A 27,250-nucleotide genomic window follows, 5' to 3' on the forward strand; every position below is an offset into this window, starting at 1 on the left:
AAGCTCTGCACCGTGGCAGGCGCCGCAGGAGCGCTGGCCATGAGGACCCTTTGGCTGGCGCTGTGCGCGCTAGCGCGGCTGTGGCCGGGGACTCTGGCCGGCTGCGCCGAGGCGGGGCGCTGCTGCCCGGGCCGGGACACCGCCTGCTTCGTGCGCGGCTGGAGGTTGGACAGGGTTTACGGGACGTGCTTCTGCGACCAAGCCTGCCGCCTCACGGGGGACTGCTGCTTCGACTACGCCAGGGCATGCCCAGGTGGGTGGCGGGGCCGAGGGTGGGGCACCGGCCCTTTGCCAGCCGTCAAGGGACACACGATCCCACACCAGGGACCGCAGCTCAGGCGCCAGGATCCCCCAGCCCCTTCCATCCAGGCGTGTCCAGACGTCTCTCCTGGCCTACCTCTCACCCCTCCATCCAGGTACACCTCCCTCCATTCTAGGGTCCACCAGCCTCCTTCATCCAGGTGCATTCAGCTCCCTGCATCCTGGAGTCCTCGAGACCCCTCCCTCCATCCAGGTACACCCAGCTTCCTCTATCCTAGGGTCCTCCAGCCCCCTCCATCCAGGGATCCCTCAGTCCTCTCTGTTTTGATATAGCACCCCAAAGCACCTCTCCCCACGAAAGCCTGGATGGAAAGGGCTGGAGTCATCCATTCTCCTCAAAGTGTGTGCGGTTCAGGAACCTCCTACCTGGAAACATGGCATGTCCGCTTGTGGGGCACGTCCCTGGCCCAGGTTCCACCATGTTCCTTCTGTGAACCCTCAGGGATCTTCCGGGCCTTATGAGGGGTGAAAAGAGAAGGGATGTGTAATTACCCCACTTGGTGCCCAGGGCTTGCCCTCGTAGGGTACTTACTTCTGCAGAACAAGTTCTTGGAGGATCACAGCGGCCCTTATTTCTAGACTCCAGCATGTGGTGGCACAGCCCCTTTCTCCTAGGAGGTGTTTGATAAGCTCCTTGCACTCAATTTTATCTCTATAGCATGATAAAGGTTTTTATCTGGGGATTCCCATTATGTTTTAATCCTGCTGGCTTTCCTGTAGGGTCAGTCATTTTCTTTTCTTTCTTTCTTTCTTTCTTTTTTAAAGATTTTATTTATTTGTTTGACACTGAGAGAGAGAGTGAGAGAGGGAACACAAGCAGGGGGAGTGGGAGAGGGAGAAGCAGGCTTCCTGCTGAGCTGGGAGCCCGATGTGGGGCGTGATCCCAGGACCCTGGGATCATGACCCAAGCTGAAGGCAGACGCTTAAAGTCTGAGCCACCCAGGCGCCCCGCGTCAGTCACTTTCATCTCTCAATTTCCCACAGTGCCACAGCCCCTGGCAAGGGCTCAATAGATGTTGATTTAACTAAATGAAAAGAATGGTGAGTTTAGTCCTAAAGAACAAGGTTTACCTGAGAGAAGCCAGCTCCAGAAATAAGAGTAAACTTGCTCATCTCGTCACCCCAAATGCCTCACATATGTCAGGGTTTGGCCTCAAGGATCCCCAGGTTGTGTTATCCTCCGCATCTTCTTGGGAAAATAACCTGCAGGACTGTGTCATTAGTTGGTGAATCAGACGTCCTGTGGAGAGGAGCAGGCCTTCTGCCTCTGTGAAGCCAGAAGAGTCCACCACCCCAGGCAAGGTAGCACCCAGACCTGCTCCCGAAAGAACGCAATTGAAAAACATGAAGATTTTTTGTTATCCTGTTTGAAAGCTAATGATTAACCTACAAATATTGATCCTCTTTTTGATAAGCCTGTCTCCCTTTCCTGCTTCAAGGCCAGGGTATTTTACTACTCAAGTAAGGTGAAGAGTCACTTATTTAGGAAACAAACGGCCCTCAGGCCCAGTCCCTAGGCCCATCAGACATAAACTCCTGTATTCCTGTAGACCAGATAATGTGCCCCGGCCTGTGGGAAGCACAGGGCTACGCAGAGGAGGAAGACACAGGCTCTGCTCCCTACAGGTTCACAGTCAAGCAGGGGAGTACACCAGCGAACCACCTACAATATGCTTAGTGCCCAAATGAGGGCTCCCAGAGGCAAGGAAACGAAAACTCGGAAGACCCAAGGGATTCAAGGAAGACTTCCCGGAGGAAGTAATGTGCAAGGCTGGTCCTGGAGAATGAGCGGGAAGTCTCCAGAAGGGGGAGAGAATTCTCGCAGGAAAGCACCATGTGGTTTCTCCACAGACCTGTGGGTGTCTGCCTTTGGTGCCAGGAACTGGGCTCGGCCCCGAGGCGGGACAGACGGCAAGCCCAGCTGGATGCGGAGTGATTCAGGCATGGAAGAGGCTCGGGTAGGACAACCCAGTGTCGTGAGAAGAACTGGCTATCCAGGGAGGCCTCGCAAGGCTGTGAGGGGTGGCAGAATCCTCAAAGTCTTTATTTGGTCACAAAGAAATCCCGTCTTTTCAGTGCAGGCGGTAGAACTATTCCAATGAAAAGCCTATCATTTGGAGAGGGGATGTGTTGGGTAAGGAGGAGCAGAGAAGCGATGACCTTCCCATCCTGGGAGGGGCTCTCCAAGAAATCACAGCATCTTGGCACCTGAGGAAGGAAGAGCTGCGAGCAGTGGGCATGGAAACCGAAACCAGGAAAAGAAAGGAGCCCCCAAAGAATTTTAAAAGGAGCATATTCAGCCTTCACTGCCCTTCTCCAGGGAGTTAGCAGAGGCCCTCGCTGGCCTGAGCAGAAGCAGACACAGGACCAAAACACTCCTCTGCGCCCAGAGTTTCTGGGGAGGGGAGGAGAAAATAGAGACAGCTGGAAGCTGGCCACTTAGAAGGCTGAGCCTGCTCGCTCTGCAGGGCTGAGGGTGAGAAGGGGCGCGGCGGAGCCAAGATGCTCCATCTCCTTAGCCCTGGAGAGGCCTCCTGGCCTCGCAGGAGCCTTATACAGACTCGGGAGCGGGGGCCGTCCCAGGGCCCACCCATCAGTCAATTAACGTGAATGGGCAGCACAGTGACGTCTGGGCCCACGGCGGCCCGGTTTTGGGCTGCCATCTGCCACATCTGTTGTGCATGGCTGTTACTGATTCCTAAAGATGTCAACATTCGGCACCTCGGGGACCACCAGCCACTCCAAAGACATAGAACCATTCTGTCCCTTAGGATCTCTTCCCCTTACCCAATGTTATGTTACCTGTCGATGCCATCTGAAACCTTTTGGACTGAAATGACATTATATGGGAACCAAAAATGGAGCTGTGTCAGGAGAACTGAGAATGCCTTATTTCTCTTCCTTCTGATTTTTTCTTCTTTGTGAAGACTTTTTTTTTTTTTTTGGTGTAGCTAAGAGATGAAATACTGGAATTTCTTTTTCTGAAGAGGACTTTTTATCTTTTACTTTGTAAAAATAAAAATAAGTTATTGGATCTGTGGAATTACTGAATTGCCCAAAGTATTTGTTCTGAAATGAATCTCAGAAAAATCTCATTATGATGTTGGTATCAGTTTCAACACCAATTATATACCTCTATCTCCAACCCCCCCCCCCCCCCAAAAAAAAAGGAATAGAAAATTCTCCATTGACTGTGCCTGACCAGGGATGGGGAGTGGTACAGGAGGAGACAGATCCAAGTTACCTGTTCTGAAAGAACTTCTTAGAAGGCTTCCTTATCAGGTTCAAGACGCTCCAGTCTCTAGTTCATCACCTGGGTTCCTAGAGTCTGCATTCTAAGATCGTAGAAACAGCAGGCGGCACTAGATTTTTTGATGAACAAATTCAGGAAAGAGTAATAATGAACCCAAGGGGAGCAGGGCAAACGTTGAGTAGCCTGTGTGACCCAGTCTTTTCTTCTGGATTTCCCAGAGAATCCAGGAAACTAACTTGCCCAAATCTGCTGACCACATACCTGGCGGGAGAAAGGACAAATGTACTGGAAAATACAGGCTCCGAAACTCCACCATCTACGTTGATTTAAAAAGTTGAGGTTTTACTGGAACCACAGAGGTCGAGAGCAGCATGCGGCTTCCCCTGCCTTTGTCTCTGGAGGAGAAATGAGCAGGGCCTGGCGCCAGCATTCAGCATGACTTGACTTTGCAGGCTTGGGCTGCAGCCCTGGGCATTCAGTGGAAGAGGGTAAAGTTGTTAACCCTTCCGCCACACTCATTCCGTGCCAGGCACCTCATAACTCTAGTCTTACTTGGGTCTCCCCACTCACTGCCATGGTCATCAGAGCACTGGGAGGTTGGGGAATCCGTCCCAAGTCATGGTTAGCCAACCTGTGATGGAGTGAGATTTGAACCCAGGAACTCTAATTCCAGAGCCCACACACTTAAACATTATGTTTTGACCCTCAGAGGAATGAGGCTTTATGAGAAGCTCTGTACTTGGCCGGGCACATCCCAGATCAATACTGGTAGAGTGAGTGAGCCTTCTCTCTCTTTTGGCTGATACTCCTCAAAGGCAAAAAAGTGTGTCCTGCCCCTCCTTACAATCCCCAACAGCCATGGTGGTGTCACTGAATTAGGTTTGTTTCAACAACCCGAGCAGTCATTCCACTGAGGGGATGTTGTCTGTGGCTGCAGAGAGCTCCACCAGCTGGGTTCTAACCATCTGTGTCTTCGAATATGCCCCTTGCCGCCCTTGTCTGCAAAATATGTTTGTTGCAGAAAACTTGGAAAATACAGAAATGCAAGAAAGCAGAGAACACCTCACCTGGACACTGACTACTGAGTAAAAGCACAATTACCTTTTTGATTCATGTGTCCTTTTTCTCTGGGGTTGCCTGGTGTATAAATTTCCTTTTTTTCTAATGAAGGAGACCTTTTTATTTCTCTCTCAGATTCCATGAACTTATCCGGTTAATATCTCAAAAGAAAAAAAAAAAACACAGGGGCCTGTATTCTGCACGAGGAAAAAATACTTGGTCATTTTATTGGAGCTTTCGGAGGGGGCGGCAAATAGGCACTTGGGCAATGTGGGCCCTCTTGACCTTCAGAGAAGATTTGACAAGATTTCTCAGAAAAGGGGATACATGAGGAAAGAGAAAAAGGCCCATGACATTTAAAATCATGTTGCCATGAGGGGTGTGTGTGTGTGTGTGTGTGAATTATTTTTCTTCCACAGAATCTCAAGAATCAAATCTATGCGTAAATGTTAACACTGTGGGTAAAATATAAGAATATACTTTCATAGCAATGACTTAGGACTATTTGAACTTAACATGAGGGAGAAGGGTGCCTTGGTGGCTTAGTCGTTAAGTGTCTGCTTTGGGCTTGGGACATGATCCGGGAGTCCTGGGATCAAGTCCCATGTCAGGCTCCCTGCTCAGCCGGAAGCCTGCTTCTCCCTCTCCCTCTCCCACTCCCGCTTCCACTCCCCCTGCTTGTGCACTCGCTTGCTCTCTCTCTCTCTCTATCTTACTGTGTCTCTCTCTGTCAAATAAATAAAATCTTTTTTAAAAATTATTTATTTATTTATTTATTTGACAGATGGAGATCACAAGTAGGCAGAGGGGAGGCAGAGAGAGAGGGAAGCAGGCTCCCTGCCGAGCAGAGAGCCCGATGCGGGGCTCGATGCGGGGCTCGATCCCAGGACCCTGGGATCATGACCCAAGCCAAAGGCAGAGGCTTAACCCACTGAGCCACCCAGGCACTCCAATAAATAAAATCTTAAAAACAAAAACCATGAGAGGGAAATTACTTGCTCGTGGGTGGCCTTAAACTTTTAGGTGGCAAAGAGCCAAGCAGGCAGGGCCAGATCTGTGATTAGCCAAGGAGACAGCGCATGAACGTGAGAGCAAGGTTTTATGTTAAGAAGAAAGAGCCCAAACTCTATGTATGAAAGGAAGGACTGACTGTCAGCTCAGTTTGTTTGTGTGTGTGTGTGTGTGTGTGTGTGTGTGTGAGAGAGAGAGAGAGAGAGAGAGAGAGAGAGAGATCATCAAGCAAAACATAGAAGATGGTTTTTTTTAGTTACCTTTTGGCACCTAAGACTGAGAGTAATGTGTCTAGCTCTGGTTGCCCCTGCTCACAGAGACTGCAAATGGACCTGGACAGGGCCCACTGGTAATTCTGAGGCGGCAGGGGAGGGGTCTAGAAAGATGGGTCCCTTAGCTGGAGTTGTCAGCCTGGAAGGTCCCTGCCGGAGAAGGAAGGGGACCTCCTGAGACATTAAGTCCCTGAGCTGCATGGCTAAGATAAACATAGATTTTTTTTTTTCCCCACCGTATTCTGAAATTCTTGAGTGAGGGAAATTTGGATCAAATAAGAGGAAATACTGCTCCATGTCACTGATAATAAAATGAAAGGAGCTTGTTATTTTCAAGATGCGGTACTGCCAGGAGCTATAAATGGACTTAAAAGCATCTGAGGGATTTGTGGCTGCCAGGAGAAGCTGGGATCTATGTAACCTGAAGGCACAGAAAGCCATGGTCCTTCCCAGGACACTCCTTGGGGCCACCGTTGCCGGGAGAGCCCAGACAGCTCTCGCCCAGGTTAAGAATTCCCATACTTTTGGCTCTGGGATTTTCTGATTTTGCTCCTGTCCTTCAGCGAGCTTCCCTTTCCCACTCTGGAGCCTTAGTGCTTTGGCTTCTAACTAATGATATGAGCAAACCAAAATCTGTTTCAATGTAGAAAATTTGTTTTGGAAGGAGGAGGAATTTGTCCAATGACATTTCATTCATTGATTCATTCATTCATTCGACAAATATTTATTGATTTATTGAGTTTGATTTTATTTCAAATTCAATAGCAATGCACTGAGTTTAAAAAGCCATTTATTATTATTATTATTATATTTTTAAAGCTTAGTGTAAAATCTTTTAAGGTAATTGTACTTGGATATGACTGGCTATTCCTGTGAGGACATGAGAAAGTGGGCTCTACTCTTGCTTTGAGCAGATTCCCTACTGAAATATATGACTTATTTCCCCTTGTTGGCCATTCTCCTTTTGGTTGTGGTAGGGACATATGATAACCAGAAAGTTGTTGAGGAGGGGGGACTAGCCAGAACTTCAGAAAGGACTTGATAATTCCTTGTCTTCTGCATCTATCCATTATCTCACGTCCTAGTGAGTGGAGAGCCAGACGTGCCCAGTGGGCCTAAAGCAGGAACTTAGGGATCTATGTCTATGTTCTCTTCTGTGTCTATGTCTCTGCTCTTACTACACTTGTTGGGACCACCTCCCAAAAAAATTACTTGCATTGAAATCCACATCTCAGGGGTGTCTGGGTGGCTCTGTCATTAAGCCTCTGCCTTTGGCTCAGGTCATGTTCCCAGGGTCTTGGGATGGAGCACCACATTGGGCTCCCTGCTCCGAGGGAAGCCTGCTTCTCCCTCTCCCACTCCCCCAGCTTGTTCCCTCTCTCGCTGTGTCTCTCTCTGTCAATTAAATACATAAAAATCTTTCAAAAAAAAAAAAAAAGAAAGAAATCCACGTCCCAGAGTCTGCTTCTGGGAAACTCCACCTGAATATTACATTGAGTTTAAACAGGAAAAAAGAAAACCGCCGTTCATGGAGCATCCTGGCATCCGTGAAACTTAAGCTTCTTTTTTTTTTCCTAAAAGGAGTGGGATGATGTCATTAAATCCTACCATTAGGACATTGGGAAACTGTGACAAGCTTGGAGTCAGGAATGATCACATTGCTCACTAGGTCTCCTGGCCTCCAGTGATAACTAGGGAAATGTGAAGATTGAGAAAGTCAGATTTTAAGAAAGAATATTTTGACACACTGGCTATAGATGTGAATACTAATGGAATAATTCAAAGGAAATGTGTGTCATGCAGCTGTAATATATGACTTGAGATGATAAATCTGTCAGAAGTTCCTGTACTTCCCCTGGCCTCTGCGGCCAAAGCTCTCTTGTGATCTATGACGAATTGCACTGCAAACAATTAGAAGTTCGCAAGTTAATCATGAATTTAATCTTTTGTGCAGAATAGGAATAAGTACCTCAGATTTGCCTTCCGACTCAAAATATTTTGTGGAATCCCCTTATATTTGTATAATTCTATGTGAACTATTTTTCATTTTGTTTTATAATGAAGCCGTCAAGATGATGCTCAGGACCCAGAACTTCCTTGATTTTCTTTATGAGGCTGTTAAAGTCATGGATTGAAAATATGAAACAGGGACGCCTGGGTGGCTCAGTTGGTTAAGCTGCTGCCTTTGGCTCAGGTCATGATCCTAGGATCCTGGAATCGAGTCCCACATCGGGCTCCATGCTCAGCAGGGAGCCTGCTTCTCTCTCTGCCTCTGCCTGCCACTCTGCCTGCTTGTGCACTCTGACAAATAAATAAATAAAATCTTTAAAAAAGGAAGAAAATATGAAACATAGCATTTTCCAAGGTCAAACGTTAACTGATAGGAAAAACAACTGATTCAGTGATTCTGTGATTTGAGGATGTTAATTGGGAGGCAAACCAAATAAAATAAATAAACATTGCACGTGAGACACAAATGCTGAAGAAATACCGGGAAACTAAATTCTGTCAGAAAACTGTCCCCAATATGATCTTTTACCATATGGATAGCGTGTATTCAAACCGAGGCCATATTACTAAATTCTGAGTTAATGCCATGACAAAACTGTATTTCAGAGTGGTGTCCAATGTTGATCTATGAAATAAGTGTCCCATTTTGTTTTTTTAAAGCGTATTAGTAAGTGTTGTTCAAGGTCAACGCATCAGGGCAAGACTAACTAGGCTCAGGGATGAAGAGATTCAGGTAACAGGGAGTTGTGGAAGACTTAAGGACAGAATGCATGCTTCTCACCCAGCTCCTAGCCCAGCAGGCAGTCTCTTTCAGCGCCTCTGGCTCTAGGGCCCAACTGAGATCATGAAAAGCAGGATTCACAAGAAATGACAAGAGCAGGAAGTCGCCTGTTACTTATTTTCCAATGGATGTGCGCATGGCAGGTACAGGTGACAAGTCTCAGGTTCCAAGTCTCTTGCTTCCTTCCCTACCTGACGTGGGATGTCTGTGAGTTTTTAGATGATTATAGAAGCATGGTTTAAAACGGTCTGCAGTTTTTGAATTACTGACCGATGTTCATGTTGTGTGGGACCCTCTTCGTGTCAGGATGAGCTGCGTGCTGCCAAAGGATGGGTCTTTCAAAATCCATGAACCCCAAAGAGAGTGTGCTGAGAGGTCAAATGAGTTTTCAAGTACAAGCTGTCAGAAGTCCAAGTCAAGATTTCAGAGAAGTTAGAGTGTTTTCTTGGTGAAGACTCCGTAAGCTGGAAAGTATGAGGATGGTAGAGAAAGTGGATCACATTTCGTGGGAAGGGAATTATCTGGGCCTCTAGTTCGGAGGCACATCTTTTGTTTTCTTACTCTTGTTCTTATAAACAATCTCAAGTCCTGAAATAATTCCACTGAAAAACTCATTATAGTCCTTTTAAAAGGTTTGTTAGGACTTTGAATGGGAAAGTTAAAAATGCAACCACAGAGATTTTCCAGTCATGGCCAGAGAATTGCCAAATTCTTGCCCCGGACTCTGCCCCTTCATGCCTGACCGTTTGTACTCTTTCCCTCTGTGGGCTCTGGTTGCCTTCCTGCAAACTTCAGCTATCCTGGTCTAGGGGGCCTAAGAGCCGTGGAGGATGAGAATGGAACGCGGAAGGAAGTCCCAAGTCTAGAGGTCCCTCAGTGTGGCCCTAACCAGGTCTGATGGAGGGACACCTTTGAGGATAAAAAGTGACGGGCGTTTTCTTTTACATTTTTTTCCCCTTGACGTTTTTCCACAATGAATACCTATTCCTGTTAAAATAAAAATGTTCCGAGCAGGGCAGGATAAACTTAAAATCAAGGAAATGAAAGAGCAAAGACCTTATCTTAGCCCACAGAGTATGAGGAAGTACCCAAAGGCGTCACTCTCTTAACTGGGCTGTGCCCCTGGCTGACACCCACCTTCATGACCCCAGAAGAGCTGCCTGTCTGGCTCGGAGAGGGGCGGGTTATCAGCTACCCTGTCGGGCGGAGCGGGGTGGGGGTGGGGGTGGGGGGTCCCTGCCCACCGAGCCCGGCCGAGACTGTGCCCCCGCTCCGATGCAGGGCGCAGTCAAAGCGCGGCGTGCGTGGGCTAACCCCGACTGTTGATGTTGGCGGGAGCGGCCTGGCAGGCGGCTGGGTTTACCCAGGTGAGCGTCCCATCCCGCCGTGCTGTTTTTCAGCTCGCCCGTGCATCGTTGGGGAGTGGAGCCCCTGGAGCGGCTGCGCCGACCAGTGCAAGCCCGCGGCCCGCGTGCGGAGGCGCCAGGTGCGGCAGGAGCCCCGGAACGGCGGCGCGCCCTGCCCGCCCCTGGAGGAGAGAGCCGGCTGCCTGGACTACTCGACGCCCCAGGGCCAGGGCTGCGGGCACTCCTTCGGTACGGAGGGCTTCACCGCGGCCGCCTTTGTTGTCTGTGTTGGTTTTCCACCTCTTCCTCCCCCTGAAAGGCCCTCCGTCGAGCCGGGAAAGTTCTGTGCGCGCGGCGGGGGAGTGGGATGGGCCGGCCCGCGCAGAGCCGACAGGAAGCGCAGGAAATGCTTGATAAAGGAGTGTCCGCGGCATCAGGGCCTCCCTGCTCCAGCCCTCCGGGGTCGGGGCGTTCTTAACCCCGGGGTGGCCCCCGCTTCTGTGCTTGCGCTTGGTGGAAAGGGCGCGTGCGTCGGCATGTTTAGCCGACTCAAGCTGGCGGCAAAGAACTGTAGGTACGATGACAGTATTTCACACCGGATAGTAAGTGTCCATAAGGTAACTATTCATCTTGCTTCTTTAATGCCTGTGTAGTCAGGAAGGCTCACCACACACGTGGGGAGGTAATAGAAAAATGATTAATTCCCAAGCTGTGATAAATGATTTTCATAAAACAACTCCTCGTCCTCTCCACCAGACTGCAGTGGGGCTGATGTGATCAGATCTGTGATTTGAAAAGATCATTCTGGTTGTGGAGTGGCCGGTGGAGGGGCCAGAATTCCACCGATGGGTGAGTCAGGAGCTGTACAAAGCTCACAAAGAAATAAGCATCAAGGCCAACACCAAGGTGTTGATCTACGTTGAACCTGATAGAGTAAAAACATTGACTTCTCTGGAAAACAAAGGCCATATGTTTTTCATAGGAAACTGGAAATTTTTATGCCAACATGACACTCGTCAAGCCATTTTGCTCCTCCCCCCCCCACCCCATTCTATGCACAAATATTTATTGAGCATCTACCGGTTGCCAGGCACTGAGCTGGGTGCCAGGGTTACCTTGGTGACATAAGCTGATGGGAGCCTGCTGTCATGCAGATGGGGGGTGGATGGGGGAGAATGGGGAGGTTGATAATCGATTATCTTAGGAAATCAGTCCCAGAAAATTACCACTGCAATTTGGTGCAACTGGTCCTGAGCAAGTGAGTTGTTTGGAGCTTTGAGTGTGTGTAATAAGTTGATATCCCCCGGTCTTGGGGGAGGAGGGGAGCCACAGGGGTGGAGAAGGGAAGGGACTTCTCTAAGGGGGGACAGGTAAGGCTGAGAAGTGTAGAACTTTCCAGAGACTTGCATGGTGAACCAGGTAGTCAGGTAGAGAGGTTCAAGGAATTTGGGGTTGATGTGGGAAAAACAGGACCACAAGAGGCCGTAACGCCCAATAAGCCTTTTTGGGTGGTGCTTGGATGGAGTTGCGTGAGAAAGGGAAGTCCAGAGGCTGTGGCCTGACCATCCAGAGGCGGAGGAGAGGAATCTTCCAGCGGCTATGTGTCTAGGGGATGGCAACTAGGCAGCATAGTTGGGAGTCTCTGGGTCAGAGTGTCCAAGGCCAAGAGTGGTAGCAGCTTGGGATCTTACAGCTCCCAGACTTTTTAGCTCATCAATGGCCAGCAGGTGCCAGGTACAGTTTCACAGGGTAGGTAAAACAGGCAGGGCCCAAATGGCTAAAAATCTGCTAGTTTGGCAATTTTTAAAACAATTTGGGAGGCGTCTTGGTGGCTCAGTTGCTGGAGGGGCTGACTCTTGGTTTCCACTCAGGTCCTGATCTCAGGGTCGTGGGATCAAGTCCCCCCATGGGGCTCTGTGCTCATGAGGGAGAAGGCGGGTGGTCTGCTTAGGACTCTCTCTCCCTCTGCCCCTCCCCCCATGCTCACTCAAGCACACACACACACACACTCTCTCTCTCTCTCTCTCTCTCAAAATAAACAAATGAATCTTTAAAAAAAGAGAACAATTTGGATGCATAAAAATTTGAGTTTGCCGCCAGTGGGCTTTGGAGCTAACAGTTGTCAGCCTGCTGTGGGGGAAGTCAACGACCTAGAGACCATCTTTGACTCATCTCTCTAATGGTGGGGAAGCAAAGGCCCCTTTGAGAGGTTGAAGGAAGGCTAGAATCTGGGGAGCGCAGAGAGGGGGGCTGGCATTGAGAGGGGAAGCAGCCGTCCAGCTCTCTGATTAGGATTTTGGTCTTTATCTTACGAACGCTGGAGAGCCACTGTAGCATTTTCTCATGTGGTCCAATCTGGGATTTGAAACTGTGGCTGTGGTAGGGGCGTGGCTAACGGAAGGGCTGAGGGGGCAGGGAGGTGTCTTGTGGGCTCCCAGGGAAATAATTCGGTGCTCACAGAAACAGTTGTGGAACAAAACCACGGTCAGCTCATGTCCTCAACAGAGCACAACAAAAAGGCTATCGGGGAGGAAGTCGCTGGAGGCCATTACTGATTTTTTGGATGACTCTTAAAACCTGTAGTTGATCCATCGGGAAGCAGCTACTTTGTTCATCTATGGAGTCTGGCTGCTAGAAGGTCCCTCTTAAGTACATTTGACTCTTCAGTGCTACTCCAGGCTGTCACAGACCTGCTTTGCAGTCCGGGTATATCTTTTTTTTTTTTTTTAACATTTTATTCATTTATTTGACAGAGAGAGATCACAAATAGGCAGAGAGGCAGGCAGAGAGAGAGGAGGAAGCAGGCTCTCCACGGAGCAGAGAGCCCAATGCGGGGCTTGATCCCAGGACTCTGGGATCATGACCCGAGCCGAAGGTAGAGGCTTTAACCTACTGAGCCACCCAGGCGCCCCTGGGTATCTCTTTATAATAGCCTAATGCAGGTCACAGGAAAAGGAACAGGAAGGTCAATAAGAGAATGCTATGGAACATGGGCCAAGGACACCAGAGAGCACTGGGCCCACACCCTATACCCCCCCACCCCCGCCACCGCCCCACTAGGGTTCTGGTCTCTGACTGGAGCTGTCCTCCTCTCTCCTCTGGGCAAACCCCCTGGGCCTGTGCTCCTCCACCTGTCCTCCTGTTCCTAAATTACCCCTCTCACCCACCCCTCCCACCAAACTCCACATAAGGCAGCAGTCTTCATAGGTGACTCCCCACAAGGTGTTAGTGACTTAGCAATAACACCAACAGGAGAGATCTGTACTCAGCCTCCGCCTCTCCTAATAAGGTTGGGTAAAATCCAGTTTGGGAAGAGAGGAGAACTCTCTCCTTGGGGGCTGAGCACCAGCATTTGCAGCCCTGATTTCGGTTCCTGAGATGCACTCTCCTGTGGTAATGCCATGGAAATGATGACTGCTGTCACAAGTTGGTCAGGGAAGACAGGACCCCTCGAATATTCCAGTCTGGTGGTTCCTAAACGGTGGTCCCCAGCCAGCAGCGTTGTCCTCAGCTGGGAAATTGTTAGAAATTGTTAGAAAAAGTTCCTCGGGCCCCACCCAGACCCACAAGGTCGGGTTCGCTGGTGCTGGGTTTAGCACTGTGCTTGTATCCAGGTGTCCAGGGGACTCTGCTGCTCACCAAAGCTCCAGAACTGCTCTAGCCTGGGTGTGGAATGCACCGTCCTTCCCTCAGCCCTGACTCATAGCTGGATCCCTCACATGCCACTTTCCCAAGGGCAGAAGCTCCCAAATGCAAAACAGGGGTTTAGTCAGGAAAACATGGGATAAATCAGACTGTCTTCTCTAAGGAAGACCTTCTCAGAGGCTTTAATATGCTGATAAGCGTTTTCATTCTACAAGAGGGAGATAGAATATGGGATGCTTTCCCACCTTACTTGATTAAATGACCCCTTTTCCCAGGGGATCTTACCGAGTCACTAGTGTTCTGTGGAAGACACCTGGGAAAACGATGGACAACAAAAGGGAAATGAGAGTAGGGACGTGATGGATTGCCCTGAGCCCTGTCTCACCCGTGTCACCACAATTCCCACGCATTCATTGACATGGGTCATTCATTTAAGGTTCACTGAGCATCTTCGACAGCCAGCGCTATGCTGGGTTCTGGAGATCAAACTCGAGTACCAAGCCTATCAGCTAATTCTAGCTCAGGGTGAGGAGCGAACGGATTTGTGTGGAGACACGGAGAAGGGGCCCCCTCCTCCACTGGGAGCTCTCAGTCCGGCTGTGTGGTCACCGGTGACCACCGCCCGGCTTCACTAGACTTCTATTCCCCGAGCAGGAGACTTGGGTGCACAGCTGAGCAGTCCCTCGCAATTGCCGGGTGGAGAGCTTTGACCGACATTATTGACTCAGTGCTCATAGTCATCCTATAGGACAGCATATTCACTTCCTATGGCTACTGTTGCAAATGACCCCAAACGTTGTAGCTGAAAACAACTCAAATTTATTATCTTAGGGTTCCGTGGGATAAAAATGCAACCCAGGTATCCCTGGGCTAAAATCAGGGTGTTGGCAGGGCTGCATTGCTCTTGGGGAGTCTTGGGGAGGGGAGAATCCAGTTCCCTGCCCTTTCCATCATCCAGAGAGGGTCACAGTTTCTCTCCTCATGGCCCCTCCTCCCTTTTCACATCCAGCTACATTGCATCTCTGCTTTCTTCTGTAGTAACACCTTCCTCTTCCTCTTTGAAGGACGTGATTATACTCAGCCCACCGAGAAAAGCCAGGATCGTCTCCCCACTTTAAGGCCAACTGAGTAGCAACCTTCATTCCATCTGCAACTTTAATTCTTTCTTATGAAATAACATATTCACAGGTCCTGGGGATTAGGATGCGGAAATCTTTGAGGGGCCAGTATCCTGCTTACCTGGAAAAGGGGACTGCCTCATTATCCTTGAAACCAAGAGGACATTGGAGCTCAGGAAGGTGACAGCATTTGTTTTTGTTTTTGTTTTTAAGATTTTATTTATTTATTTGACAGAACACAAGTAGGCAGAGAGGCAGGGAGAGGGAGAAACAGGCTCACTGCTGAGCAGAGAGCCTGACGTGCGCCGCTCGATCCCAGGACCATGGGATCGTGACCTGAGCCGAAGGCAGCCGCTTAACTTAACCGACTGTGCCACCCAGGCGCCCCAGGTGACAGCATTTGTAAAGGACTTCCAGAATCCAACCCTGGATCTCAGCCTCTAAATCCTATGGGATTTTCCGTCTTGATATTGCTTTGCTGCTCTTGTTATCATTAGAGCTAAAATTGCAATTTCAGGTTCTGGTAACTAAGTAGAAATAGAAAGGCTCTGTGAGACCCGTGAATGAAACAGGATCACTGACGCTCTCTTATTAACGATAAAGTAGCTATTGAATTTTTCGCATTTCCTTTAATGCAGATCTTAACTCTATGCTTACTGTAAAAACAAGTCCAAAAAGCCCTATTATTGTATTAGTTGTACATCCTGACTCCTCCTAAAAGGAGATCGATGTGTATAAGCTGTATGCTTCTGGGCTGGTGTTATTTGTCACATTTTCATTCTGTTCCCTTTTACACTCTATCTACAGAACAGTGGTTCTGAGCCTGCCTTGGTGACACCCCATTGTGCCAGAGAACTTTTTATGAAATTCCCTAAGCAAATTCAATTTACTTTCATGTTCAAAGTAAGTATGCACGGTGCCACGCTTTTAGAAGTGAAGTTGCTGTAAAACCGAACAATGCCAGGCTGATAGGACGCCAGGAAAGTTGGCAAATGGTCTCTTAAAAAAGAATCTATTACATCTGGATATTGTTGCCAGGAAAGGGGAAGGCGGGGAACTGGCTTTTATTGTGAGCCTTTGTCCCCGGGCACCCGACTATGTTCTTCCACACATAAGCAGCAGTGGGACTAAAGGCAAAAATAATTCTAAATTACTTACCACTCTTAAGTAATGGAAATTAAATTTGGGGGAGATATTAAAAAGTCACACTGGCTCAGAGACCCCCAGGCAATCTGGCTGCTGGTCTAGTTTCTGAAGACTCGTTCAAGGAGGAAGTGCCTCCTCTCAGTAGAAATGTGCCACCGAGCCAAGCCAGAGCTCAAGGGGGCAGGACACAGAAGACACAAGGCCCAGGGTTACTGGCTGGCTTTTAGGATCGGTCCTACCTGCAGAGGCTTGATGCTGAACGTGGAGAGTAGATCGAAAAACCAGAAGCAGTCTTTAGTGTTGAGGTCCTTGCTTCATCATTTACTGTGAATTTCCCCTGTCTTTAATCTTTTTTTTTTTTTTAATTTCCTTTCCTTTAATGTCTTTGAGCCTCAGCTTTCCGAGAACATCTCATCAGGGCACTTCTTCACAAAGTTTTTTTGTGGAGACCAGTCACAGACGATGAGAAAGTACTTTGTAAAGAAGCAGGCTGGAAACATACAAGGCGCTGTCCTAACAGGCATTCCTCTGTGCCCACCGTGAGCAGCCGCCCTACCCTGGGGACCCCAGGCCCCATCCCAGCCCTCCCCCTCTCCCTGGAGGGGCCTCATGATGTCCCTTTTATTATTTTTTTAAATTTTTTAAAAGATTTTTATTAATTATTTGACACAGAGAGAGAGAGATCACAAGTCAGCAGAGAGGTAGGCAGAGAGAGAGGGGAAGCAGGCTCCCCGCCAAGCAGAGAGCCCGATGTGGGGCTCGATCTCAGGACCCTGAGATCATGACCTGAGCGGAAAGCAGAGGCTTTAACCCACTGAGCCACCCAGGTGCCCCTCCCTTTTATTCTTTTAAAGTTAGGTTATATTAGGGACACAGTAGGACCAGAAAGGGAAAATAAAACAGCATTTAAGCAATCCATAGGAAATATGCTGCGTAAAACAATGAAACATTGTGGTTCACTTTGCAAGAGTCTCCAGGCAGTGAGGAGCATGGTTTTAGAGATAACGCCTAACACCGCTGTGTTTAGATGGGAGCCTTGAACCTGTTCCTTCACCTCTCTGTGCCACAATTTCCTCATCTGTGGAATGGGGAAATAATAGTTCCTAGCCCAGAGGGTTGTTGTAAGAATTAAATGCATTCACACGTGAAAGGTGCTTAGCATTATGCCTGGAAACTTAGAAGCGTATCATTGTTAGTTTTCATTATTATTATTATTATTATTATTATATTATATTATATTATAATATAATATAATATTATATTATATATTTATATTATAATTATATTATTATTACTATAGAGCTTATTATTACTATAGAACTTTTTCTGAGGATTATATATCAGATATTACAGTCACATACTGCCCTTTCCCTCCTAACCTCATTTCCCTTCCCCGCCCCGAGCTATGTACTAAGTGCGTTGCATTTGAACTTCTGTAATAATAGTTGCGGTACAAATAAGGAGATCAGATATATGTTTTGAGCTAAAGAAACACATCCTGAAAATTTCATAGTTTGGCTGGCCCGACGCCACATGGACTGAGCGGCAACTGTATTCTTCACGTACTGAATGAATTCCTAAATGTGTCAGAAGAACAGGAATGGAGGCATATACGTGGGAAAGCTAAAATCCCCTCGACGTTTCTGTTCCAGAGAATCAGAGCTAAGAGAAAACAGCGAGTTCCTAACATATATGTGCTCCCTCGTTCTTTCTGATTCTGTCCACGGGTTTGGGAGGTCCCAAAGCTACGGTCCCGTTGAGAAGGAATGACATGTTCTCTGGGAAACGATTAAATGTGTGAGTGCAGCAAGGAAGAGTCTCACGGCCTCGACTCTTATGCTGGATGTGAGTAATTTTGACACCGAAGAGACTAAGCACCAAACCACGTAGGACAAGAAGGATTCCTGCAACTCGCAGGAGCAGGTGGCTACCTGTTTTTCAGCCACTCGGGTCTTACATGCTCTGGTCCTAGCAAAAGGCCTCCCTGAGAAAATCTAAAAAAGAATCCGGGCTGCCATCTTGTGGCCGTAAGGAGCCAGTAAGCAGCCGGGTCAAATGAACGCGTGGGCTCGACCCATCTGCTTGGTGGTCCTCTGGCCACTTTGCTCAGGTGGATGATGGCGTGGGCAGCGCACAAGCCAACATCAGCTGGCCCCTACCCATCCTGGGACGGTCCAGTTTCTGAAACGAAAGGTAGGAAGGATGGCTGAGCCCTCCCAGCCACAGGGCTCAGTGTGGGAACAGAAGACCACAGAGAGGTAGGACCCGTGTGGCTTGGTGGCAATTCCGTGACTTCATTGAGCCGCCATACGTTGCCTATGAGCTTACTGCGTGTGCCAACGTGTGAGGGCCACGGTGATGACCAGGGCAAACCCTGCCTTCCTTGAGCTGACAGCAGACCGCACTGGGAGGTCATCTCCAGGTGCAGTACCATATCTAGCATCACATGCCTCCCCACACCCCCACACTTAGCGGCAAACAGGAAGGAGACACACAAAGTCAGTGAAAAAGAGAGCACAGATAGGGGATTCCTGGCTCCCTTTCCTCTGTCTGGTCCGGAGCTTTGGAGTTGGGACTGGGGCTGGGGACAGGGAGGAGAGGACCAACCTGACTCCTTCCCCGAGGCTGAGGGTTGGCATGGGGGGGATTCTGTGCTGGCTGGCACCAGGCAGTCACCCTGAGGCCACATGGCAGTCAGGGAAGCTTCCAGGCTGAGGTGTTGAGGACCTGGGAGGGATTGGGGGACTCACACCACCTTCCTTGGTACTTCAGCTTTCTCCTTTTTACATTTCCTCTCTCTCTGGTGGTTTTTTTTTTTTTTTCCTCCTTACATCCTCATTTCCCTCTCTTTTGTCTTCTTCCTCTGTCCTTTCTCCCTCCTATTCTTTTACTTTATTCTTCCTGTTTTTCCCTTTTCCCTTCTATTTCTCTTCCTTTCATCTTTAAAAACCTTCTCTCCCGAGGCATCTGGGTGGCTCAGTCATTAAGCTTCTGCCTGTGGCTGGGGTCAAGGTCCCAGGGTCCTGGGATCGAGCCCTGCGTTAGGCTCCCTGCTCAATGGCAGGCCTGCTTCTCCCTCTCCCACTCCCCCTGCTTATGTTCCCTCTCTTGTTGTCTCTCTCTCTGTCAAATAAATAAATACATTCTTTAAAAAGGAAAAAGAAAAAAACCATCTCTCCCTTTCTCCATTCCCCCCCTTTTCCCCCTGACTTACCAGCATCTTTCACTACTTCCTTTTGGTTTTTATTCCGGGCCCCCCATCCTCCCCTCTCACACAGAGTCAACTTATTACCAAGGACAAGCCTACCTGTCAGAGGCCTGCAGTTCTCCCCGCCCATCGGCGTGCACACAAATCTTCTTCGACCTGGGTTCTGGGGACACGGTAACTTGGCCCCGTCCAATTCCTGGTGGTGTGCCGCGGCCCGTTGCACTCAGGGTTGGGGGGGCTCGAGGCAGGATCGACACCAAGTTTGGGAAAGGTCACCGCGAGTACTTTAGGCCGCATGTGTCCGACGCTCTTCTCTCTTTCCTAGTCCCTGCCTTTATAACTACCTCTGCGTTCAACAAGGAGAGAACAAGACAAGCCGCGTCTCCACGGTGGTCTGCAGACACAGAGGACACTGGGTAATTTGGTGTTTTTGTTTTGTATGGTTTGGTTTTTTCAACGTATGCTTTTCCAGGGGCGTGGCCAAGTCAGCCCACAAAGCTCGTCTTGGTGTGGTGGCGTTTCTTCTGTTACTTGCTCGTTGACTTTGGGTAAAACGTGACCCTTTACCACAGAGCTGGGACCTACTTGTTTCTTCCCTGTTTTTGTGCGGCCACAAAGGTTTGTCTCTGAGGGTCCCCTCAACAGGAAACCCGCTATGTAAAAGGATCGTATCACTTTATCAGTCGTACTCAGGATGTTCCTCTTAGAGTCATTAGGAGAACATGGACTCTAGCACCACCTGTGTTTGGCTAATTTGAAAGTGGCCCACACGTCAGCTCTGAGGATTTCTATCAGGACAGAAGGCACAGCCTGGGGGGGACCTCCATGCTTACCTGAAGTCTGCTCTTCAGCTGTCAGCAGAAGGACCCCAGGAAGCTGCCTGTTCGGATCCCCCCCACTGCCACACACTAGCCATAAGACCTTGGATATGTTGTCCCACCTCAGTTTTTCTTCTTGAAAAATGAGAATATGAATGCCTAGCACATGGCATTGTAAGGAGGATTTAATGAGAGAATGATGAAGAGACGTCTGGGCTAAGCTGTCTGGCTAAAGTTGATTGAAGCTTCGTCATAGAATTTCCTACCTCAGGACCTAAACTGGCCTACTGCTGTTAAAGCTCACGGAAGCAGAACTTCCAATGGCTTTCCGTCTAACCTGGGGCAGCTCATAATTCTAGAGATAAGAAACTAGTCCGTTGGAGCTTAATTAGAACCAAAAACACAACGTGCAGGAGTTTTACTATGCTTTACTTCCCTGAAGAATTTTAAAATTATGTTGTTTTTTAGTACAAGACTCTAAAGTATTCAACCATATCTGGATGCTCCCCCCGGGCCTTCAGAGTCTAGTCACTATGGTGCTAGAGATTTCCACAGTTCCGTGTAAGGTGACACTAGCTTCTGTCACAGAAAAATGTCTCCAGCTTCCCATTTCCCTTTATCTCTGAGGCCCAGTAGAACTTTGATGCTTGGATTCAAGTTCCCAACTCATCATTAGCCCAGATCACGCAGGTGAGCGAGTTGGGGAGCATGGGGCAGGCCCCTGGGAACATCTGTGAGGCAGAACGTCTCGGGGGCTGGGCAGGGCACTGAGGACCAGCCCTCAGGGGCTCACATGTCTCAGACTCCACACTCAAGCAAGTTCTTATTCTATTTCTATTTTTCTTTACCAGCAAAGTTATTAAGGGCAATTTTCCTACTGAAATGTGCTTTTTATACATAATTTGGTTGTCAGATGAGGTAGAAAACAGGCTATCCCAATTTCTGCCAACTCACGTTGACCACATAGTTCCATCATGGATGGGAGAAGAACCCCAAGCCTCACGGCAGTTGCCCGTCGGGCATCGTCCATCATCGAAGTTCCGCAAATGAGAAACTCGACAGGGCGTCCTGTGAGGGTGGCCAGGCTCTGAAGATGCGCGCACCACCTCCTCCCGTCTGTCCAGTGTCCTTGGGGGTTGCGGGCTTCCTGAGACCTTTTACGGCATTAGGCTCTCTCTCATTACAGCCTGTGCAAGTGTCCTGTGTTTTTGCTCTAGATACTGTATGGAGTTCAAGACAGAGTCCCTGACTCCTCACTGCGCTCTGGAAAACCGCCCCCTGACTCGATGGATGCAGTATCTCCGAGAGGGGTACACAGTGTGCGTCGATTGTCAGCCCCCAGCCATGAACTCTGTGAGCCTTCGCTGTTCCGGAGATGGCCTGGACTCAGATGGGTGAGGGAGAGACATCGGCTGAAGGACTTTTCTTATTTTCCGTTGACACACATCTGTCTTCTCTTGAACAGCAGACCATGATGTAGCATATCAGGGCATGAGTCGGGAGTCAGAACACCAAGTCAGGAGAATCCTCTGTCTAGCAAGTCCTGAATCCAGGACCCAGTTTACGCGATGGGACCCAGAGGCTCTATAGCAGAGATGACTGGGTAAATTTGGATGTTGGCGTTCATATCATGCTCCCGAATGACCATTGAAAACCTGATCACTCCAAAGCAGTGTTTTGAAAACCACTTGAATCAGAACCTCTTGGGATGATGAATTAAAATTTTCCGATTCCTCGGGCCCCTGGGTGGCTCAGTTGGTTAAGCGACAGCCTTCAGCACAGGTCATGATCTCAGGGTCCTGGGATCAAGCCCCACATTGGGGATCCCTGCTTAGTGGGGCAATCTGCTTCTCCTTCTTCCTTCCTTCTTCCTCTGCCCTTCCCCCCTACTCATGCTCTCTCTCTCTCTCATAAATAAAAGATCATATATATATATATATATATAAATGTATGTATACACACACACACACACACACACACACACACACACACACACACATTCCTGACCTCACTTGAGATGAAGTGAATCAGAATCTTTGGTCTGGTTTTTAAGATTTTATTTATTTGAGAGAGAGAGAGAGACAGAGATAGAGCATGGACAGGGAGGAGAGGGAGAGAAGCAGGCTCCCCATTCAGCAAGGAGCCTGATGTGGGACTCCATCCCAGGACCCTGGTATCATGACCACAGCCAAAGGCTGACACTTAACCGACTGAGCCACGCAGGTGCCCCTGGGGGTGGATTTTTAACCACCTTCTAGGTCAGGAGTTGGCAGATAGTAGATTCTTTCGCTTTGTGGGCTATATGGTCTCACTACTCAACTCTGCCATCATAGCATGAAAGCAGCCACAGACACTGTGTGAACAGGTGAACTTGGCTTTTTTCTAACAATATTGTATCTGTGGACACTAATATTTGAATTTCATGTAATTTTCATGTGTCACGACATATTCTTCCATCAATTTTCTTTAAGAAACAAAAAACCATTCTTAACTCACAGACCACACAAAAACAAAGGGTGGGTTGGATTTGGCCCATGGGTTGTGGCTTGCTGACCCCTGCCCAGATGGTTCACTCCCACAGCATTGTTTCAGAACCACTGCCCAAGGCGGGGGGTGGGCATCCTAGAACCATGACTGAGATGGTGGTGGGCTCAGCTTTGCAGGATCAGAAACCTACAGAAATCTATAGATTGTCCAAAAGAATTGACCCTCAGAACTTTTTTTTACCCTGAAAAATCTGTTCCAATCCTGTATTCATTTATCAGTTAAATCTGGTAATAACACTCTTCCTAAGAGAGGACTTCATGCTTGTCAGCTATTAGACAAAGACCAATTTCAGTCACACATGGATTATGGTTTTAAGTATGTTAGGTGGAACTGGTAGAAATACAGATTAGGAAGTAAAATACCGACCTTTCCAACTAGTTGTCATTCCCTTAGTGTATTTTAATATTTAATAACTTGAATTTATGTTTGTCACTTGTGCCTAATAAACTTTGTAAGGAGTACACCACATGAACAGTAAAGTAGGTAAGACATTCCTATCAAATAGAAACCAATCTTTAGACTTAACATTTTTCTGAATCTCTCACCCATATTTTGTCTTTAAATGAATTTATAATTGAATTTGTACTCAGAAAGCACCTTAAACCCTGGCTGAGGTTCCAATAAATTTAAAAATAATAATTTCAACAATCTGCCTTTGCTCTTCCCGCTTCTCCCGTTTTTTCATTATGGAATCAAGGAGTTCAGGATTACAAGAGCTCATTTGGGCAGACCCCTCTAATTTGAATATACATGAAACAGGGAGCCATTTTCCTTTATGTAACACTTCGTATATTCGGATCAAGTGGGAGAAATGAATACAGTAACCTCAAACTGCTCTCTCCACAAGAAGGTATCCTCAAATAGAGACTAACTTGTAACTTGTTTTGATGGAGCCCCTAAGAAGGGAAACTCAGTTTGTGATCATTTTTTTTATTTCAATTTTTAATGCACTTCAAAACTCCAGGTATGATCATTCTTTGAACAACAAAACACCTCAATTTATGATTCTATAAATTAGAATTCTTTTTGGTTTGCTTTCAGCATAACTAACATTTTCCAAAATACCATTTCAGAAATCAGACTCTCCATTGGCAAGCCATCGGCAATCCTCGATGTCAAGGAACCTGGAAAAAAGTCCGGCGAGTGGATCAGTGCTCTTGTCCAGCTGTTCACAGTTTTATTTTTATATAGATTGAGATGTAAATAGTTCAGAATGTGTTTGTAAACATGCTAAACCTTACCATGTCATGTTCAGTGCTTCATAAAACTTCAAAAACCATTTGGCCTAAGTCCCTGAACACATGTCATTGCCACATTCTGAAGCAGAGAAAGAAAATGCATGGCCAGTTCTCCAGATACCCAGTACCTTTGTTTTTACTACCTTGAGGACACGCCCCGAAGGTTCCTGTGGTTTTTGTGTCCTTGGCCTTCTACAGAGTCCTCTCATTCGAAGGTCGCCCACATAACACAGAATGGACGTCTGTTTGCAATGAAATTACAACAATATGGTCCGTTTTCTGGTGAGTAGTCATTCAAGGGCACCCGTGTTTTGAATCTTGCATTCCTTCTTTCTGTTCTGTAATCTCTTAAAAACTTCTCGCTTTAAAAAATGTATACAGATATCTGTATACTCTCACACACACATTTCCCATATATTATTCCATAAATTGTCAAATAATAATTTGAAGAAAGCAGTCACAAATAATTTTCCACAGGACAAGTTAAGATTTAGTAAGCGTTTTATAATGAAAAACCAACAGCTGTGTTAAAAATACTTTTTCGAAGAAGAAATTTTTTTTGGTTAATTGATAAGTCCTATCAGATGTGCATTCTAGGTCAATACAAATTCCTTCAATGCTATGATTTTCATGAAGAGAATTCTGGCAGCGGTGAATGAAACAAAGCTTTCATTTTGCAGATTTTGCCATCATTAGCACCTAAGATTGTTTCCAAGGCTTACAACTTGAAGCTAAAATAATCTTTCAGATTTAAGTTTAAACTAAACTTTTTTCTTTCTTTTTTTTTTTTTTTTTTTTTACTTACTACTTTTTTTCTACAGCATATTTTCTTCTGTTTGGGTGGCAGGCAGTTATAAATTATGGAAGACGTGGATTTTATTACAAATGTGATGAACACACACACACACACACACACACACAGAAGTATTCGTCCTCTATTTTATGATTGGAAAACCAGTGAGCCAGAGACAAAGTGGCTTACGGACGGGTTACTCTGCGGGTCAGCCACAGAGCCCGCTCTCAGTTTCTCATCTGGGATTCAGCTTCGATGAAAAGCCTGGCTATGAAAAGCCAAGCCCTTTTCAATTCTGAAACAAATTTTAAATTTAGGACATTTTCTTTGGAGAACTGCTGTTTAAAATTTAAACTCCTTCGGGTTCATTGTATAAAGTATTATTCACGAACAAATGATTTACTAAAATACGTATTTCTTGGTACTTCCATGTAATGACAAGAACGACAACAGCAAACTTAATAGGCCTGGAAAAGTCCCTAATATTTAATGCTGAGAGCAGCAGTATTTCTCACGGTATATTCATTTAACTGTCAGAGTTGTTTTCATGGTAAATTCTTCAGAGATGAGTAATAAAAAATTTGAGTCTCCTTGAGGTTAGGACCTTAAACTCTAAGTTCAGTATTAACATTTTAAGACCATTTCTAACATTTGTAAAGCAAGATTTTTGAAGATAATTTTAATGTTGCATAAAACTTTTATACCAATTAATAAACTCTCTGTTCACATTTGTAAGAGGTCTTTACTTGTTTGACTAGAAAATACCCATATTTTCTGGACTGGTCAAAATTTCACCAAAACCAAAATTTAAAAAGTCCCTCAGAATTGACAGGCATACATATGGAGACTATCAGCCACAAAGCTATGCTGTATTTATAGTTCCAGGCTGTGTTATATCATGATTAACATATTTGAGCTGTATAAAATCATTTTTCACCTTATGTATTTAGTTTTTAGTGCTGGCCATTTATTACTTTCACAGTGAAGTACATTTTTGTTATTTCTATTCTTGGGAACAACTTCATAGGCTAGAAGACTTAACTATTACTGTTTTTGAAAAGCTTGTTATTAGTTCTAGCAGAGTCCAAGGAAACAGTTCAAAACTGAAAATTGTAGTCTAAGTGATTAAGGAAGAACCAAAAGTTTTATTTTCAAGGTTAAAGATCAAAGTATTTAAGACCCCTTCAGTATTCTTTCTCATTGAGTACCAAAGGGCTGGGGTCCCAGCCACAGGCGCTCTACAGTGATATGTGGATCCTAGAATTACTTAATAGGTTGATTTTTCAAAAGTGTATGTGGTAATTTGAACAAAAATAAATATGCCCCCCAAATTATAATATATATGTATTTAATAAAAATTATACACACATATATTTAATACACAAATGTATATACATGTCTACATATATACACATAAATGTGCATATACACATACACACACACACACATGCACACACACACACACAAACCCAGGAAAAGATGAAGAAAGGAATTAGGGATAGTGATCACTTAGAAGGGGAGAATGATAAAGAGATGGGGAGAGAGGAAAAGGGTCAGGGTAAATAATAACCACACCATTCTCTTTTTAGGATCTTTCTTGGGATGTTTTTGAGAATGCTGTAATTAACCATAAATATCAACAGCAATAATGTAGCCATCTTTCCTGGTTATGCATAAACATGATACAAAATAAAACTGGTTCTATTCGCTAAGAATATTCTAGTGAATATTCATATAAATAACTCAAGTGGACTTAGAAAATAAAGACCTGGACATTCTGAGGTATAAGCAATCAAGTGGTGGGAATATTGAAAGACAGGTGAACCCTCTAAGATAGTGACAAGTGGATACACATTTACTCTCTCTCCTCCTCTAAATCCCACTGAGATTGCAGGATTCACAGCAGAGAAGTCCGTAACACAGATGAGGAGGGCAGAGTTGGTGGTGGCAGGAATCAGTCCCAAATCAGAGATTTTGAGGAATTTTTTTGATGATTGCAAGTAAATTGGCTTATCCTGATGGATAAACCAAAATGGAAAGAGTATACTCTTTAAAACATGCAGACAAGAAGGTGGAAATAGAGGTGAGAGCCATTCTTCCTGGGGTGGAGAGGTCCCACTGAGCAACAAACAAGATGGATTTTAAACATCCTACCACTAGGGACAAATTTGTGAAATTTAAAATCAAGGATAAAGAAGACTATGAAACCTTCCAGAAAGAGAAAACACAGATTACCTCCAAAGGAATAAGACTTTTCATGGGAAGGCAGCAGTGTTCTCATCAGTGTCCTTGGATGCTTGAGTCTAATGGAATAAGGCCTCCAAGCACTGAGGGAAAATAATTTTGAAGCTAGAATTGTCTGTCAGCCAAACTACTAATAAAGTGTGAATGCAAGATACAGACTTTCAGAGGCACAAGGACCCAGAAGCCTTATGAAGGTCCTAAATAGGGTTTGGGGGGTTTTTTGGGTTTGTTTGTTTTCATTTAGACATAGCAGGTTGAACATACTTTTGCCTCCCAATTCCTAATAAACTTAAAGAATTTTTTTTTTTAAGATTTTATTTATTTATTTGACAGACAGAGATCACAAGCAGGCAGAGGCAGGCAGAGAGAGAGAGGAGGAAGCAGGCTCCCCGATGAGCAGAGAGCACGATGCGGGGCTCGATCCCAGGACCCTGAGATCA

At 46.5% G+C, this 27,250-nt stretch overlaps 1 protein-coding gene across 1 annotated transcript; it reads left to right on the forward strand.

The window, feature by feature from the left end:
• On the forward strand, nt 1-24,550 carry LOC111156837 (somatomedin B and thrombospondin type 1 domain containing). Its single transcript, XM_022517935.1, has 5 exons — nt 1-253; nt 10,108-10,302; nt 19,496-19,586; nt 21,206-21,382; nt 23,609-24,550. Exons 1-5 carry the CDS (start codon nt 40-42, stop codon nt 23,724-23,726), a joined length of 795 nt encoding a protein of 264 aa, XP_022373643.1. The 5' UTR covers nt 1-39; the 3' UTR covers nt 23,727-24,550.
• Nucleotides 24,551-27,250: the final 2,700 nt, after the last annotated feature.

The sequence above is a fragment of the Enhydra lutris genome, unplaced genomic scaffold (genome assembly GCF_002288905.1).
Source record: "Enhydra lutris kenyoni isolate GAN:26980312 unplaced genomic scaffold, ASM228890v2 scaffoldscaffold49, whole genome shotgun sequence".
Lineage (NCBI taxonomy): Eukaryota > Metazoa > Chordata > Mammalia > Carnivora > Mustelidae > Enhydra > Enhydra lutris.